At 39.0% G+C, this 19,541-nt stretch overlaps 1 protein-coding gene across 1 annotated transcript; it reads right to left on the reverse strand.

Annotated features, from left to right (window-relative positions):
* Window positions 1-16,462: 16,462 nt before the first annotated feature.
* On the reverse strand, window positions 16,463-18,801 carry LOC101705689 (guanine nucleotide-binding protein G(s) subunit alpha). The gene has a single exon (XM_004835159.3). The coding sequence runs from the start codon at window positions 18,279-18,281 to the stop codon at window positions 17,133-17,135; it is 1,149 nt and encodes a 382-aa protein (XP_004835216.2). The 5' UTR covers window positions 18,282-18,801; the 3' UTR covers window positions 16,463-17,132.
* Between the last annotated feature and the right edge of the window lie 740 nt (window positions 18,802-19,541).

The raw sequence follows: 19,541 nt of genomic DNA on the forward strand, positions 1-19,541 counted from the left end.
AACCAGCCCCCGCAAACAAATTGAATTCATAAGTCAAGGGTCCACTCTATGGTTTTCCCTTCTCATCCCTTTGTAATGGAATCTCCTGTATAGCAACACAATATATATATTTACTTAGAAAAGTTTACCTGTTTGGTGTTGGTGGATAATATTTCAACCCCTCGTCAATATGTAAGTGACAATATTGAGGACTGTTACTCAAGCTTATAGAGCAAGCACTTTAGTGGAACTTAAAAGATTCTCCTCTGAAATTCTCAATGTGCTATACCTAGTTTAATGTGTTATGTTGGATTATCTTTTCATATATGAAAATCTTGCATTCTTCCTGAAATACATCCTGATCTAGTACAGAACCATCATCCTACATTTCCTTTCATTTAAAAAAACTTTTAAAAATTAGTGCATATTGGTTATAATGAGTTGTTTACTTTTATTTTTATCCTGAACAGCATTTAGCACAATGTGAGATACATGAAAGATGGTCAGTAAATGATAACTGGTTGGCTGACTCTCTTCTCATCCCCAGCCTGAATTTCAACAGTAAAAAATTTGAGAATAAGGTAAGCATAAGCCAGGCATGGTGGTGCATGCCTGTAATCCCAGCACTTGAGAGGCTGAGGCAGGAGGATTGTCATGAGTTTGAGGCCAGCCTGAGCTACATAGTGAGTCCCTGTCTCACACACACACACACACACACACACACACACACACACACAAAAAATGATAAGCATAAAAGGGTTAAAATAATTCTTTACAAAGCCAACTTTTCTTTGTCTCATATTTTCAAATGTATTGCAACATAATGATAACTTCTTATGCTTTCCCCATTTTGACAGAAAGCATAGTATGTGGGGTGTAGTCGATGTTTTGGTGCTTTACCAACACGTCTTCTTACCTACCTTCTGCAGCTGTTGTAGTTATTAACTGCTGAAGACTCATACTTGCATTGTATTTTCAAAAACTTTGACCTCAGTTAATGGGAGGCACCTTGCCAGGAAAGTTAGGTGCCCTTCTTTCTGACTGAGTGCTAAATGACTACCAAAGTTGGAACAGCTCAGGATCGGATCCCCATACATCCAGCTATGGCTGGACTTCACCTACATCTTTGGTCAGCTCTTTTTTCTTCCTAATGCTACTTACTTGTCTGCCTTTCTAGTTGTTCCTAAAGAACACTGACACGCATCCAAATCCCTGTCTCAGGTTCTGCCACCAGATAACTTCATGTAAGACACCCTATCTTAAAGAAGCTTATATGCTTTAAGAAACTACAACTAAGTGATTTGTGGCTTCCTGAACTGCATGTTTATTTATATATGTGGTGTTTTTGTTTTTGTTTTTTCTGTGCTGAGATTGGACCCAGGGCCTCGTGCATGCTAGGTAACTGTTCTACTGCTGAGCTATATCCCCAGCTATACATGTGTATTTTTGTATACTATTGTAGAATTGCCTTTTGGAGTAATTGTTCTGCTCAAAGAACTAAGCAATCAAAATCCTTCCTTTTTGGACTGAAAGACTATATAACTTTGTGGGTTCAACTTAGGGACTGTGATTGAAACATCTTCTTTCCCCAATATGACTAAGTGGCAGCAAAATCTAATTGAAAAAAAAAAAAAAGACGAGGAACAAAGACAGAATGCCCCATGGTTTCTATTGCTCTTTATTTTTTGAGAGGAATTCTATCTCTATTTGATAAATTAGTTTAATTTTCCTTAAGCATGCCATAGTTGGCTACTGTTACTTAAAATCAAGAGTTTTAAATCATACTCATTCATCAAGATTCAACTTCTGTTGGGACAAGAAAAGGATTTCCATTATCACAGCAATATAGCAGTTTCTTAGTGTTGTTCTCAAGATACTTGCCAAAATTATTTTACAAGAGGGATAAAAGTTGGAAGAGTAAGTAAAATTATCCTTATCATAGAAGACATGATGATAAAAAAATCATGACAATGAAGTTTTTCCAACTATAAATAATGAAATAATTTAATTAGGTGACTGTATAGAAAGTTTTAAGAAATAGTTATAAAAGACAATGAAAGAAAATACTACATTTATAGGTCAGGCATAGTGGTGCATACCTGAAATCCCAGTACTTGGGAGGCTGAGACAGAAGGATTGCTGTGAGTTCATGGTTACCCTGGGCTGCATAGTGAGTCCAGGCCAGCCTGAACTACAAAGCGAAACTGTGTCTCAAAACATCAAAATAAATAAATAAACAAACACAAACAATTAAAATAGGAAATTAGCAGCTTAATTAAAAAAAAAGAAAATATTGCATTTATAAAGAAAAAAGATGGTAGGAATAAACTTAAGACACATATAAGAGCTATATAAGAATATGAAAGATCTGGAGGCTACAGTCAGTCACTAATATTTTGGTTCTCTGATCTCTTCTAGCTTTCAAAGATGGAAATCATTTATTTGATTCATATTTCTTTGCCAATAAAAAAAAAACTGGAACAAAAAAACTGGCATATCAAGCCAGGTATGGTGGAACATACCTGTAATCCCAGCACTTGGGAGGCTGAGGCAGGAGGAATGCCATGAGTTCGAGGCCATCCTGATCTATATAGTGAGTTCAAGTCTGACCTAAACTACATAATGAAACCCTGTCTCAAAAAAACCTGAAAAACCTTCAAACAAACAAAAAGTAAACAAACAAACAACACAAAAACAAACCTGGCATTGTGCTCGCTTTGGCAGCACATATACTAAAAAAAACCACAAAAAAACTGGCATATCAAAACCTTGGAAGAAATGCCCAAAGTCATTAAAGTCATCAATTCTTCCTAGGTTAATACAAATTAATATTACCTTAAAAAATACAAACAGGATTTTTTTAAAAAACAAGGCAAGATGGTTCTAAAATTCATGTAGAAAAATATACAAACAAGGATAGTTCAAAAAACTCTGGAAAAGAAATGAGGTAAATGATGTCAGAATATAAGGCTACAACAATTTTTAAAATATAGTACTGGCACACTAAGAGTCAGAAAAATAAATGTAAAAATACAAAGCTTAGAAATGTACTCAAATATATACAAGAATTTAGTATATGATAAAAGTAGCATCATGAGCTGGGCATGGTGGTGCATGCCTATAATCCCAGCACTCTGGAGGCTGAGGCAGGAGGATTTCTTCAAGTTCAAGGCCAGCCTAGGCTACATAGTGAGTTCAAGGCCAGCCTGAACTAGAGTGCTGGCTAAAAAAAAAAAAAGGTATCTTGTATCAATGAGAAATAAAATATTATTCAAATAATAGTGTTGGATTACCCAAGCAGTCACCTTGAAAAAAAAAAGTGGACCCATATTTTTTATCTTACATTAGGAGAAATTAAAAATGTGTCAAAGATTTAAATATAGAAATAGAACCATAAAAACATTAGTCTTCTAACATTTATTCAGATACTTTTTTTTTTGGTACTGAGATCAAACTCAGGACCTTGCGCTTGCGAAGTGGGCAGTGGCACCACTGAGCTAAATCCTGGGCCCCTTATTCGGATACTTTTATTACTTCAAGTGATAAACTTCTCAGTGGCCAATAAATAAATAATTCTGAATTCAAACAAGAAAACATGATGAATTAAACTGTATTTTAAAAGATTAAAAAAAATAGAATTAGATTAAATGCAAGAAAAAAAAGATATAGGAAGATGGTACACATGAATGGAGAAACAAAGACAACAATAATGTTACAAGAAGATCTGGAGGACCTCAAGAAAGACCTAGATGCTACAACCAGTGACTAATATTTTAGCTCTCTTATCTCTACCAGCTTTCAAAAATGGAAATAATTTATCTGATTCTTATTTCTTTACTTAAGTATGGCATTCTCCCTACTATAGTTTAACCCTTTCATTTCCTTTAAAAAGCTCTGAAATAATTACAAGCTTAAATTAATTTAAACATATTTTCTGATTTATGTTATATGTCACATGGAATAATGTGATAAATACAAAATAATAATAATTTTATATCACATGGCAGAGTGTTATCAAGAAATGCCTCATGATTTGCAGTCCTTTACAATAATATTTATCTTAGATGTACTAGCTTTCATAATAAAAATGTCTGTATTCTTAAAGGAAACTTAGAATTTAAATACATTCTTTAGATAAAAAAGTCAATGGTATTATAATGGGAAAGAATTGAAAGCATCTTTTAAAAAATGTATAATTGTATTTTTATTATCACACTTAAAAAAATTTGTCATAAGATGGATTTAAATCACTTGATGATCCTTTTAATATGTGACATCTGATTAAGTAGTTTTACACAGGTATCTGAGATTTTTCAGTTCTAACAAACTCCTTGATGATATGCTTTGACTAGCAAGGAACCTAGAAGCTATATGGAGATTATTGTTCCTGTCTATAATAAAGTGTGAGAAGCACTGGTATATGTGATGTCATAGTTTAGGAATACCAGAAAGACTTCTCTTGACTGACAAATTTTTCTGCTCATTTATTTCAGTTTCCAGACTTTCATTTTCATTGAAGGTATTGTGATTTCTGAAGTTACTCTATGAAATATATGCCTTTAACAAGGCTGATATTCTTGGATGTGTTTATTAAGTTTTCTAAATGATAGTCAGCTGGATACTGAGCATTGGCCATACAAGACAAGCAATTTTATGTGTTGGAGAGAGAAGGGCACAATTTAGGGAGGACAGTCATGCATAGATGAATGAAAAGTAGAATCATTATGAAGAAGCAGTTGGAGACGTAAGACAGAGAAGAAAAGCTAAGTAAGCATAGTAAAGGCCAAAAATAGCAATCAACTCTAGCAGTTCTCAATGTATATACTTTCCATTATTTTATTGTTATTCCTACTATCTAACACATTTAATGTCTTTAATTTGATCATCTGAACATATAAAAAATGCAATTAAACATTTCTCTGCTCTCTTTATTTTTGGAAATGAACAATTGACAAGACTCAATTATAATCAGGATGGAAACTGGGAGAATTTCCAGACAATAGAGCTCATGCCAGATAAAAAGACTCTTTCAAGGAAGTGTAATTTTGCAATTGATAGTTGGAATAAGCTGATGCTTGATACAGGAAATAAACAGTGAACAGGAAAGAAATCTACAATTAGAAAAACAAGCAGTATTGGGGAAAATAGCAGTTTTAAAATACAGGTTATTGTCAACTGAAATAGAATAAATAGACCAATTGAAATAGAAAATATTGTGTTAATTGGAATGTTTCATATCAATAAAGAACTTGAAAACTAAATTCTATCTTTAACCATTGTCCCATTTAGTAAAATGAAACATATCATTCTTAGTGGTCTCTTCCCTTCTGGTGCCCTTGTGATTGTCTTACCCCTTTCTTATGTCTAAGTTGTAGAGCAACATTTTCATCAGATCTCTGAAGATTAGGACAATGCCTTCTCAGATCTTCTGTGTTCTCATCTTTTCTGTTCAGTGTTCCGTATTCTGTGGATTTTCCTTTTCTGCTTGAACAATGTATTTGATCTTGCAGTCTACAAAAGGTTGGGGTCAATCGAATACGAAGTGTCAATGGCTCCCAATTGAGGTCTCTTGATAGCTGCCTTCTTTCTTTTTCTTTTGGTACCAGGGATCAAACTCAGAATCTTGTACTTGTGAGGCAGGCGCAGCACCACTGAGCTAAATCCCCAGCTGATATAGGAATTTCAAATTCCACTGTAAGTATTCCCTGTGAAAAAATGGGGAGCAAGAGCTAAAAACTGTCAAAATATGGTAAATAGGTGGCTACCTGCCTGATTTACACTAAAGTCTTGCTGTGAATATATATTTTTTTCCATTTATTGATACATTTTAGGTATACAATACTGTTACATTCGTCATTGGGATCTTGTACCATTACATGACATATCTTGGTTCTTATTTTTTCCCCATTCCCCTGCCCTCCCTTCAACCCCTCCACCCTTCCCTATTTACAAAGACTTTGTTTCCATGTTTTTCCTTTTCTCATATATTCTCTTTTCCCTTCTTTCCTTTCCCCTTCCCCTTCCCCTTCCCCTTCTATTTCCCCTATTCCTTTAAACATTTTCTTCCTATTTCACAATATCAATTATACATTTTGATTCTTATTTACACTTTTAGTTTTTCACACCAGAGAAACTATTTGGTATTTACACATGTGTGTCCTATTTATTTCACTCAAGAGTATTGCCTCAATGTGCATCCACTTAACTACAAATGTCTCTAGTTTCTCTCTTTTTTTTTTTGTTTGTTACTGGGGATCAAACTCGGGACCTTGTGCTTACGAGGCAGGTGGCGGAACCACTGAGCTAAATCCCCAGCCTTAGTTTCTCCTTCTTTATGGCCGAGTAGTGCTCCATTTTATAAAAAAAATCAACATCTTCTTTATCCAGTCTCCAGTTGATAGGCAATTGGGCTGTTTCCAAGTTTTAGCTATTACAAACTGTGCCGCTACAAACATGGGAACACATATATCGCTGTAGTATGATTCTTTTAATTCTTTTGGGAAGATACCCAGTAGAGGACTAGCTGGGTCGAATGGGACTTCCAATCCTAGTTGTTTGAGGTATCTCCATACTGATTTCCACAGTGGTTGCACCAGTCTGCACTCCCATAAACAGTGAAGAAGGAGTCCATTCTCCGCACAACCCCGCCAGCATTTGTTATTGGTTGATTTCATGATAGCAGCTATTCTTTCTGGGGTGAGGTGGAATCTCAGCGTTGTTTTCATCTGCATCTCTTGAATGACCAGTGTTGTTGAACATTTTAAAAAATATTTATTTGCTGCTTTTATTTCTTTTTCTGAGAAATGTCTGTTCATTTCAGATGCCCATTTTTGAATTGGGTTTTTATATTTGGGGGATCTGATTTTTTTGAGTTCTTTATATGTTCTAGATAGTAGACCTTTGTCTGTGGAACAGCTAGCAAAAATTTTTTCCACATTGTAGGTTGTCTGTTAGCTCTGTTGGTAGTTTCTCTTGCAGTGCAGAAGTTTTTTAATAAGATGAGATATAAGTCCACTTTTATGTTGATTCTTTATGCTAGCTCCTGTGCTACTGAGGATTTGTTCATAAAGTCCTTTCCTATGCCAATGTCTCTGAGAGTTGTACCTAACTTGTCTTCCCGCAAGTTTAGTGTTTCTGTTTTAATATTTAGATCTTTAATCCACTTGGATTTTAGTTTAGTGCAAGGTGAAAGGGGTCTAGTTTTAATTTTTGGCAAGTTGAAATCCAGTTTTTCCAACACCATTTATTAAAGAGGCTATCTTTGCTCCAGTGAGGATGGTTGGCTTCTTTGTCAAAGATGAGGTAGCTGAGTATTTCTGGAGTTGTTTCTTCATCTTCTAATCTATTCCCCTGATCCTCAGATCTGTTTCTTTGCCAGTACCATGCTGTTTTTATCACAGTAGCTTTGTAGTACAGTTTCAAGTTGGGAATTGATACCCCCTGCCATGCCTCTGTTGCCTAGAATTGCTTTTGCTATTCTAGGTCTCTTCTGGTTCCAAATGAACTTTTGGATTGTCTTCACTAGTTTTGTGAAATATGCTCCTGGATTTCAATTGGGATAGGATTGAATTTGTATAGCAGTTTTGGAAGTATGGCCATTTTCACTATATTGGTTCATCCTACCCAGGAACAGGGGATTGTCTTTCCATTTTCTATTATTCTCTTCAATCTCTTTTTTCAGAGTTGCTGTAAATATATTTTAGTTTAAACTATTAATATTTTTATTAAAGTACTGCAAAGGAAGCTACCTGTAAGTGATCTCACATCTTCCCGTATATTTAATGCTATTTTTGTTTACAATGAAGATGACTAAATTTATATCTCCCATTGGATAGCTCAATCTTTTTTTTTGTACCAGGGATTGAACTCGGGACCTTGCACTTGTGAGGCAGCCAGCAGAACCACTGAACTAAATCCCCAGCCAGCTCAATCTTAACCTACATAAAAGTGGAATTGTATATTTTCCTTTCCAAGTTTCTCTTCTTTCATTATTAAGTTCTCTCTGTCTCCTAAATGGTACTGAAAATCACTTAGCTGCTCAAGCCAGAAACCTGAGAGTCACCCTTAATTCTTCAGATTGTTTGACTTCTGTCAACAAATTCTTATAATTTGAACTCCCAAATATCTTAACTCGGTCCATTTCATTCCACTGCTACAGGCATCACTTTGATCTGGGTCAATATTTTCATCTTGAATTGTTGCAACAATCACCTAATCAATCTCCTTATTTTCACTTATGTCTCTTTTTTTCAATCTATTTTCTACTCAGTTGAAAGGGTAGATCTCTTAAAATGGAATTAATTATGTAACTCACATGTTTGAAATTCCTAATTGCTCTTCACAACCTAAACTTTTACTGATTTAAGACCCTACACTAGCAATTCACAAACATAAGAATGTTTAAAAATCACCTGGAGAACTCATTAAAGTACATATTCCTGTACCCAACTCCCAGAAAATCTGATTCTTTTCTTGGGCCAAGAATATGAATTTCTCACAAGCTCTCAGATTTGGCAGATGCAGTCAAGTCATAGACCACATTTTGAATAGCAATGCTCAACTTCAGCCTCATCTTCTATATTCTCTTCTTCCTTCTTCACATTCTAGCTCCATTGGATTTCTTTCTTATCTTCAAGTATGCTAACTTCATACCAATCTTAGGGCCTTTGAACATGCTGTTCAATCTTATTCAATACTTTTTCTATCTTCTTTTGGTAACATAATTCCAATTTCATTACTTCTTTCCTTTGGTGTATGGTCTGACATTATAGTTACTTAAGGTACTCTGGTCAAGGAATGGGCATGGGTTATATGGTAGATCAGTGGAAGCCTCCTTCTAAGAATTTGAATTGTGAGCAAAGTGATGAAAACGGCTGGAGTGGTACTGACAGGATGAGAATATCGATAAGGTGGGCTAGTTAGAGATACTGGCTTGTGAACTTTGCAAGACTGTACTTCAAGTACTCTTCTAATCCCTAGTGTCTCCATATCCTTCAAGTAAATTTCCTTTTTTAAACCTAAATTTATCAGAGTTGGTGCCTGTGGGTCACAATCAAAGAATCCTCATTTCTCAAGTCTTCAGCTTCTGTCAGTTTTTCAGAGAGGTTCTATTTAGTCACTTTCCTGTTGCTGAGACAAAATACTCAACAACTTCAACTTAATAAATTTTTCAATGTTATTTTACATTCCTGGAGTAAATACTATTCGGTGATAGTGTGAGAGAAGGAATGAGGTCTAAGCTTTCTCTTTCCATCTGATAGTCATAGGAGCATGATCTCACTGAATCAGCACTCCCTTCCTACTCATTGCCCCAAATGAGGCCCAGGGTGACTAACTGCAGCTCTTCCCACAACTCTGTTTCGCCTGGTAACTGACCTTTAGGCCACAGATCACCCCTGCAGTCCTGACAAGAGCCTTAGCTCAACCAACAACCATGACACCCCTCCACTAATCCAGGCCACTGCTGCCATCTCTCTGAAGAGCAGTAGAGGACCACATGTGCCCGCCCTGTTAAAGATCAGGGAGATACCAGGGCCCTTGGCCATTATCTTTGAAATCCCCAAGTTCAGTGGGCCACAATCAACACTGCTGCTCCTCCTGGAAACTCCTTGAAAGTGCTGGCAGTTAGGACTTCAGCCCAACCATCACTGAGGAAATGGTGAAAGTTGTCAATCAAGGAGCCACTTCTGCAGTTTGTAAAGCTGTCACCATGACAGCTGAGCCTGTCCTAGATGTCCCTGGGCCAGTCTAAGATATATTTGCCTTGGCTGTAGTAAGCTCAACATTTCCTTTCCCATATGAGTCTGCCCTGGAGCCACTCCAGACGACTGTCCTGTAGCCTCCAGATGACACCATGCCTTCCAGCACTCTTTTAAAAGTCCCCAAATAGGTAGCAAAATTCAAGAGTCTGCTCGTGTGTGCTCTGCATTCCCTCACACTCTTGGGGTGAGTCTTGGAGTCCCTCAAGTGTACTAACCCCCTGTGCTGCACCACAGGTCCCAGTAAAAGTCTTGCCCAGGTGGTCCTATTGTCTTATGATTCTTATTCCAGGTTAAGTGGGTTGAGTGAGTTGCACTAAGAAAGACCTGGTAACACCAAGGTCTGATGATAAGCTCTGAAGAGCTCCTGAGAGGAGCAGAGCAGCAAAGAACTAAGAATGGTAGAGGCAAGTAAAGAATGCAGAGACCTGTGGAAACCAGTGGAATCCTGTGGAAGAGTTCAAAAAAAGCACCAGAAGCTGCAGGAAATGTTTCAGAAAGCCACTAATGGGGCTATAAGTCTTTGCTGCTGAGGAGCATACAGAGGTGGCTGAGAGCTGCCAGGAACTGTAACACTAAGAGTTATAACATTAAGAGCTAAGAGGCTCTGGCATTCAAAGCTCAGAGATATAACTCTAAATGTCGAGAGTCACTGGTACTAAAAGCCTGGAGCTGCTAATATCAAGGGAGCAGCACTTTCCAACTTGTAATTTTTATCCAAATTGACCGAGAACTCTCAGCTGATTGGTAATAACTAGGAAGACAATAGGGGGATCTTCCCTTTTAGGGTGCCATGAAGAAGAGGGCAAATGACAGTGATGGTTGTCAGCAGGTTCAAGAACCAGCCCAGATCTGATTTTCATCTTACATGCAGCATAAATCTACACTAGCTGGTTGGAGTAGGTTTTCTTAAAAGTTCTGATAGTTTTAGTTTGGCAATATTTAATTCAGGCTCTTTGAATATTTTATTCAAAGTGAGATTGATTAAAATTTTTCTTACTTGTACTGTCTTTGTCAGTTTTGGTATAAGGTTATATTGCCCTGCTGGAATTAGTTGGATAGCTTTCTCTCTTGATTATATGAAATGCCTTCTAAAAATTGGACTATTATTTAGTGGTTTGGAGAATTTACCTTTAATACCTTCCAGAGATGAATTTTTAGGGGAGAGTTGCAGATATCTGTTTCAAGTTCCTTAGTCTTGTCATGTTACCTACATCTTTCATGTAATTTGTGTTAAGAATTTGCTATGTTTTTGTTTTGTTTTGAGACAGGGTCTTGCTATGTAGTTCAGACTTGCCTTGAACTTACTATGTAGTTCATGCTGGCCTTGAACTTCTGGCAGTGCTCCTGCCTCAGCCTCCCAAGTGCTGAGATTACAGGTGTGCACCACCACACCTAGCTTTGCTGTGGTTTAGATCTAGGATGTTCCCCCAATCTTTCATGCATTTAGAGGAAGGGTTTGGGAGGGTAGTTGAATCATAAGGGCACTGTACTCATTAGTGGGTTCATAGTGACTTTAGCAGCTGAGTATGAGGTTGGGAGATAGGGCTTGGTTAGAAGAGGTGGGTCACCATGGTCATGACCTGGAAGGGTTTATCTCCCTTGTCAGTTCCTCCTTTCTTTCTCAACTTTCTGGCCACCATGCTGTGAGCAATTTTTCTCCACCTAGGGTCTTCTACCATGCTATTTCTGCCTTGGAGTAGGTTGGCCATGGACTGAAAACATGAGCCAAAATGAACCTCTTCTTTAAGTTGTGGGTGCTGAGTATTTTGCTTTGGCAATGAGAAAGTGACTAACATAAATTTTAGTACCAGAGAAGTGGAGTTGTTGCTGTGACTATACATAAACATGTGGGCTAGAAGCTTTTGGAAGTGGTTTTCTAGGGGAATTTGGAAAGGTTTGGAGATAGAATCTGGAGAAGCCTTAGAATGCAGTAATATGGGACCCAATGAGTGACTGCAGTCAGAGCTCAGAAGACCAAAATGCTGACCGGAAGGTGAACAGTAGAAGCTAGACTCAGGAGGTTTTAGTTGGGAACAAGGACGCCATTGACACTTGGGCTAGAAACCATGTGTGTTAAGCTGTGGCAGAATATTTGCCTACACTGTACCCATGTCCTGAGATTTACAGAAGAATGAAATTAAGGGAAATGAACTAATTAATCTGGCAGAGGAAATTTCAAGACAGGCCAACATTCAGGCTGTGGCATGGGTACTGCTGGCTGCTTTTAGTCATATTTATTATAAGAATCAAGGGCAAAGGGCAGAACAGAAAAATTTGAAAAATTTAAACTTTGGCTCAGGAGGGACCACGTGTAAAATTTGGGCCAAAATAAGTGTGACTACTAGACATTAGCACCATTAAAGAAAGTGAGTATTTTGTGCAGGGATAAGAAAAAAGATGATGATGACATCTCAGGAATCAGCAATACCCCACCCATTGCATACTCAAGGGTGCAAAGTGTAAACCTTTCATTTGAGAAGTAAGTCCCTGGAATGCCTACTCCAGGAGGATCTTCTAGAGAATTGGTTTCCTGGGATTCATTTCACTGTGCTCAGCCATCCACACACTCATAGGATGCTGCAGCCATGGTCTAAAGGGACCTGACTACTGTTGAAGCTGATCTTGGCCTTGTTTATGGGATTCTGGTTTTACTGGGATGCAGAATGCAAGAGTTGTAGGGTCAGGGAGGCTTCTACCCAGATTTCAAAGGAAGATTTTGGAGGCCAGATAAGGAGCCCCTGACAGAGCAGTGCATGAAGGTGAGGGAATGAAATGAAAGATGCAGTGGAGGACTCAGTGGAGGTTAGAGAGGCCATGAATGTGGAATGTCTGCTGTGGAAATAGAGCCATTTCAAGAAAGAGGTTACATGAGCTGCAACCAGCAAGGCCACAAGCCCTCTGGAACTTTTGGTCTTGCTTTGGTCTGATTCTTTTCTATCTCCCAATTCCTCTCTTTTGGAATGGGAATGTTTATACTGTGTAATTGTACCTTGGATTATGTTTTTCATTTTTACAGAGGTCAACAGCTAAGAGTTTGCCTTGAGCCCCAGAAGGGACTTGGACTTCTGAAAAATGCTGGAACTGTTGAGACTTTGGGGAAGGGATTATTGCATTTCTAGTTGTACATCTAATAGTTGTATTATGTTAGGTGGGATTATGAACTTCCTATTGTCTTTAATTGGAGATTAAGTATGGTTTAAGGAGATGTGTTTGGATATGAAGTTGACATGAGATGAATTGTGGCCATTAATCCTGATATGTCAACTTCATTGGATTAGGAAACACCTAGCAGATTAATAGAGCACACACCTAGAAAAAATCTTCACCTGCTTTTCCTCAGAAAAAGGTCTACTATCTCGAATCTATAAAGAACTTACAAATATCAAACCTCCCAAATTTAAAGACCCAATCCAAAAATGGGCATCTGAAATGAACAGACATTTCTCAGACAAAGAACTAGAAATAGCAAATAAATACATGAAAAAATGTTCAACATCATTGGTCATTCGAGAGATGCAAATGAAAACAACACTGAGATTCCACCTCACTCCAGAAAGAATGGCTGCTACCATGAAATCAACCAATAACAAATGCTGGCAGGGCTGTGGGGAAAGAGAAACCCTGCTCCACTGCTGGTGGGAGTGTAGACTGGTGCAAGCACTGTGGAAATCAGTATGGAGATATCTCAAAGAACTAGGACTGGAAGTCCCATTTGACCCAGCTATTCCCCTGCTGGGTATCTTCCCCATAGAATTAAAAGAATCATACCACAGTGATATATGTGTGCCCATGTTCATAGCAGCACAGTTTGTGATAGCTAAAACTTGGAAACAGCCCAAATGCCCATCACTTGGAGACTGGATAAAGAAAATGTGGGTTTTTTTGGTTTTTTTTTTTTTAAGTGTAAAATCTAATGTTAAATCTTTAAACATGTACACACACCATTTAATCAGGAAATAGAACATTTATAGCACCCCAAAAAGTCCCTTATAAAGCTCTTTCACAGACCACATTTTCAATGAAGACCATTATTCTGATCACTGCCCACTTAGTTTTTTTTTTTTTTGTATTAAATTCTTTTATTGGTACACTGTAGGTATACAACACAATTACATTTCTCATTGGGAATTGTACCTTTATATAATGCATCTTGGTTCTTATTTTTTCCCCATTCCTAGCCCTCCCTTCACACCCTCCACCCTTCCCTATTTACAAAGACTTTATTTCCATTTTTTCCATTTCTCAGTATTTTTTCTTTCCCTTCTTTCCTTTCCCCTGCCCCTCCCACTACCCCTACCCCTTTGGACCTTTTCTTCCTATTTTACATTATCGGTTATTCATTCTAATCATTGGCACATTTTAGGTATACAATATAATGACATTCATCATTGGAAATTTGCACCTTTACATAGTCTCTCTTGGTTCTTATTTTTCACCCTTGCCCAGCCCTCCCTTCAACCCCTCCATTCCTCCCTATTTACAAAGATTTTGTTCCTATTTTTCCATTTTCTCATATTAATCCCATTCCCTTCTATCCTTTCCCTAGCCCTCCCACTTCCTTCCCCTTTGCCCCTTTTCTTCCTATTTCACATTACCTATTATACATTTAGTCCTTATTTACACTTTCAGTTTCTCACACCAGAGAAACTATTTGGTATTTACACATGTGTGTCCTATTTATTTCACTTAAGAGTATGGCCTCAATGTGCATCCATTTAGCTATAAATGTCTCTAATTTCTCATTTTTTATGGCTGAGTAGTACTCCATTTTATTAAAAAAACACATTTTCTTTATCCAGTCTCCAGTTGATGGGCATTTGGGCTGTTTCCAAGTTTTAGCTATTGCAAACTGCGCTGCTATGAACATGGGTGCACATATATTACTGTGGTATGATTCTTTTAATTCTTTGGGGAAGATCCCCAGCAGTGGAATAGCGGGGTCAAATGGGACTTCCAGTCCTAGTTCTTTGAGGTATCTCCATACTGATTTCCACAGTGCTTGCACCAGTCTACACTCCCACCAACAGTGGAGCAGGGTTCCTCTTTCCCGACAGCCCCGCCAGCAAAAAACGTGTTTTTTTTTTTACAAAATGGAGCACTACTCTGCCATAAAAAATGAGAAATTAGAGACATTTATAGCTAAATGGATGCACATTGAGGCAATACTCTTAAGTGAAATAAATAGGACATACATGTATAAATACCGAATAGTTTCTCTGGTGTGAGAAACTGAAAGTGTAAATGAGGACTAAAACATATAATAGGTAATGTGAAATAGGAAGAAAAGGGGCAAAGGGGAAGGAAATGGGAGGGGTAGGGGAAAGGAAAGAAGGGAATGGAATTAATATGAGAAAATGGAAAAATAGGTACAAAATCTTTGTAAATAGGGAGGAATGGAGGGGTTGGAGGGCTGGGCAAGTGTGAAAAATAAGAGCCAAGAGAGATTATGTAAAGGGGCAAATTTCCAATGATAAATGTCATTATATTGTATACTTAAAATGTACCAATGATTAGAATGAATAATCGATAATGTAAAATAGGAAGAAAAGGTCCAAAGGGGTAGGGGTAATGGGAGGGGCAGGGGAAAGGAAAGAAGGGAAAGAAAAACTGCTGAGAAATGGAAAACATGGAAATAAAGTCTTTGTAAATAGGGAAGGGTGGAGGGGGTGAAGGGGGGCTAGGAATGGGGAAAAAATAAGAACCAAGATGCATCATGTAAAGGTACAAGTTCCCAATGAGAAATGTAAATGTGTTGTATACCTAAAATGTACCAATAAAAGAATTTAAGAAAAAAAAATAAAGCACATACCTGAGTATGTCAGTGTCAGTCATAGAGGCATAGTTTGGGGTACTTTATATAGTCTGTCATCCATTTCTCTTTGTCACTGTTCCCCTCCTCTGCTTCCTGACCACTATGAACTAAGCAGCTTTGCCATATCCTTTTTATTTTTTTGGTACCGGGGATCGAACTCTGGACCTTGTGCTTTCAAGGCAGGCTGTGGAACCACTGAGCTAAATCCCCAGGCTTTCCCATATCCTTTTGCCATGAGATTTCCATCAGGGAGCCTATTGATTGTGTATTGAATCTTCTTTAGGTTATAGGTGTCAAGTATTGTGTCTCAGTGATGGGAAATTAATATCTGACTAACATGGATACTGATTTCATTTCATTTTGATATACTAGGTGCAGATAATTCCAGCTACTTGGGAGACTGGGATAGGAAGATTGTTGAGTTCATGGTGAGCCTGAAAATATTATATAAAAAGCATTTCCTTTGGATACATACCCAGAAATAGAATTTCTGGGTGGTAGGGTAGCTCTATTTTAATTTTTTGAGAAGCCTCTACAGTTTTTCATAAGGACTGCATCAATTTACCTTCCCTTTTACAATGTGTAAGGGTTCCTTTTGTCCCCCAAACCTTGAGAGTACTTGTTATCTTTTGACCTTTTGATAATAGCCACATACTTATTGTCTATTTTTATATATTCTTTAGGGTCCTATCCTCTTTAGGCCCTTTGCCCATTTTTTTCTTTGCTCATATTTAAGTTTTGATTTTTTGGTGCTGTACAACAACACAATATTTATTTCATTTGTTTCATATCTTTAGTCCTGTTACGTGCTGATTTACTGAAAGTGAGAAGAAACCTCTGTGGCTTATTTTTCCCCTGTAGGCTGTCTTAAATTTTCTAAATTTGGGGCATCTGAGCAAGCTGAAAGGAAAAGGAGATTTCCCAAAATCACTTGCGGCTGGGGTGAGGAGGCTTTTTGTTAATCATGCCCTATACTGGGCAGTTAACTGTTTGTGTCACCAGAAGGGGTCAGGTGAGGTCTCCTAAAGCTGAGATAGGGTACTTTAACTTAGCACACCTGCAGATAAGTTATAGGCTTGATGACAGAAAAAGATTTCAAGACACATCAGTAAGAGGCATAGAGAGGTTTATTTCACAGTGGTTTTGTTTACAAGCACACATTCAAAGAGAATAGAGAATAGGCCCTTAAGCAAAAGATGTGCATTGTGGCCTGGAGCTAGGTACATTTATGAGGTTTGGGAAGTGTACGTCTATGGGAAGAGAGGATTCAATTTACAGGGGAAAGGTGATGGCCCTCTCTATAGGCAAAAGACCCATCTCACATGTGAAAGGGGATGGCCTAGTCATAGGAGAAAAGGCCCTTTTCACAAATGACAAGCACACCCTCAGGGTTATTGTGTCTTTTAGACACTTAGGAATTTTTTTTAAAGAGTGAGTTTCTTGAAAGACCTTAATATCTTTTGTGTACCAAAGAGCTGTTTTTCTTAAAAGTACAATTTAAAAATTATAGCTTCTCTTGTCTCCATTTTACTGTACATATTTATTTCTTCTATCCCTTTAAATCAATTGAACTTACAGCTTTAATTAAAGCTGGGGGTTCCCTTCTTAGAGCAGCTCTCTCCAAGATGCAGGCACTGGAGGATGTCACAGCAGTGGCTGAACACACAATGGATGTTCTCAGCGTCCACAGCACAAATGAACTGAGGATAGCAGTGGTGGTCCTTATTTCCACAAGCAATGCTGATCCTCATAAACTCATTGCGAATGAAGTAGTTGGCTCGGGTTACTCGTGGGTCTTCTCCAGGCTCAGAAGGAGCATCATCTGGAGTAGCGTAGTGAGCAAATTCTGGAAAGTGGTCCTCAATCTTCGATTTCCCAGCAAGGATTTTCTCAGAGAGCAGATCTTGTTTGTTGAGGAACAGAAGCACGCAGAGGGAGCCAGGGCACATGCACCACATGGATCTGAAGATGTCCAGAGTCTCTTGCAATATGTTGGTCTCCATGTCGCTCAGTTCGTAGCTGCTGCTGTCCACCACGAAGATGATGGCAGCCACATTATTGAGGTACTCGCACCATATACGGCGGAAATAGTACAGACCCACCACATCGAACATGTGGAAGTTGACTTTGTCCACTTGGAACTTAGTCTCAAAGATTCCAAGAGTGTGGACACAACAGCGAAGGAGGTCCTGGTGGCTTGGCACGCAATGGGGCTGCTTGATGACATCAACCTTGTCCAGGAAGTACCTGGCGCAGTCAATCAGCTGGTACTCGCTGGAGCGCTCGTAGCAGGCATGAACTCCTGCATCCTCCCACAGCGCCTTGGTGTGCTTGTAGAATTCGGGTGGGAAACTGAAGTTGAGCACGGTCCTCGCGCTCAGAACGTAGTCCACTCTGCACTGGTTCTCTGGGTTGGCCAGCTCCACGGGGGGCAGCAGGCAGCTCATTTCGGCCACGATGGTTTCAATAGCTTCCTTCAGATTGTTTTTGATGTTCTGCACTTCAGTGGCCTTCTCATTTTCTCCATCAAACTCCTTCCCATGCAAAAACCTCTCCTGCTTGAAAATGGTGCTTTTACCAGATTTATTAGCACCCAGAAGCAGCTGGCGGTGCGTGGCCAGGTAGATCTGCTCGTCCTTCTGCAGCTGCTCATCAATCTTTCTGCTGATCTTACTCTGCGCCTTCTCCCCGCGCTGCCTTTCGGTCCTCCAGTTCCCGAGGCAGCTCATGGCGAGGGCAGCCGGCGCGGCCAGGTCCGCGGAGCTGACCGAGCTCTTGATCCAACAGCAGGCTTGCGCAGCTCGCTCTCGCTCTTAGTCCTGGGCCGGGGTGGCCATTCGGACCCAAAGGTGATGTGGTTTGGGCTGGGAGTGGTGGCGAGAAAAGGAGACTAGGGGGATAAGAGAAGACGTGGACTGAGGAGAGGGCGGGGAGAGGCGTGTTGTCTTTCCTTAAGCTGGTTTCGGGAAGCGGGATTTCTGGCAGTGCCCAACCCGACCAGGAAGAGCTGGGACCTCCCCCTCCTCCCGCAGTCCATGAGGTAGGCCACAGTAGCGAAAGAGGAGACAGCAGTGAAGAAGCCCCTGGGCTGAAAGCAAATGCTCCAACTCCTAGACCACCCCTCACCTCTTAAAAATATTTATGTATGTATGTATGTATTTTGAGGCAAGGTCTCACTCTGTAGTTCAATGGCCTTAAACTCACTATGTAGCCCAGGCTGGCCTCAAACTTGTAGCAATCCTACTGCCTCAGCCTCCTGAGAGCCGCGATTACAGGCGTTTGCCACCATGCGCTCCCCCCCCCCCCCCCCTTTTAGACAGGGTCTAGTATTTCGGGCAGGCCTTGAACTCACTATGTAACCCAGGTTGGCCTCGGACTCATGAGAATCCTCTTGCCTCAGTCTCTCAAGTCCTTTGCCCATTTTTAATTAAGCCATTCTCATGAGGTTTCGTTTTTGTTCATCTGTAAATATTTTGGGGGCCGTTGACTTGTATTGACTTAAATTCCTGTTTTTTGAATATTAATCCCTACGGAATACTAGATGATTTGTCAGTGATTTTCTCTCTCATTGTGAGGGCTGCCTTTTCATTCAGTTGTTTTCTTGGCTGTACAGAAACTTTTTATTTTGATGCAGTGCAACGTGTTTACTTTTGCTTTTGTTGCCCATGCTTTTTGTGTCATATCCAAAAAATTACTGCCAAGCACAATATTCTGTTTTTGTTTTTGGTACCAGGGATCAAACTTGAGACCTTGCACTTGCAAGGCAGGCACCAGAACCACTGAGCTAAATCCCTGGCCTTGCCAAGCACAATATGAGGGATCATTTCCACTATCATTTCTTCCAGGCATTTTATGGCTTCAGGCCTTAATTAAAGTTTTTAATTCACTTCAAGTTCATTTTTGTGTATGGTATAAGATAAAAATCTATTTTTTTGTATATATGTATATCTAGTTTTACCAACAACATTTATTGAAGAGGTTATCCTGTC

Source organism: Heterocephalus glaber, unplaced genomic scaffold (genome assembly GCF_053883595.1).
Source record: "Heterocephalus glaber isolate CG9 unplaced genomic scaffold, H.glaber_assembly_v1.0 deba00001504, whole genome shotgun sequence".
Taxonomy (NCBI): Eukaryota; Metazoa; Chordata; class Mammalia; order Rodentia; family Bathyergidae; genus Heterocephalus; species Heterocephalus glaber.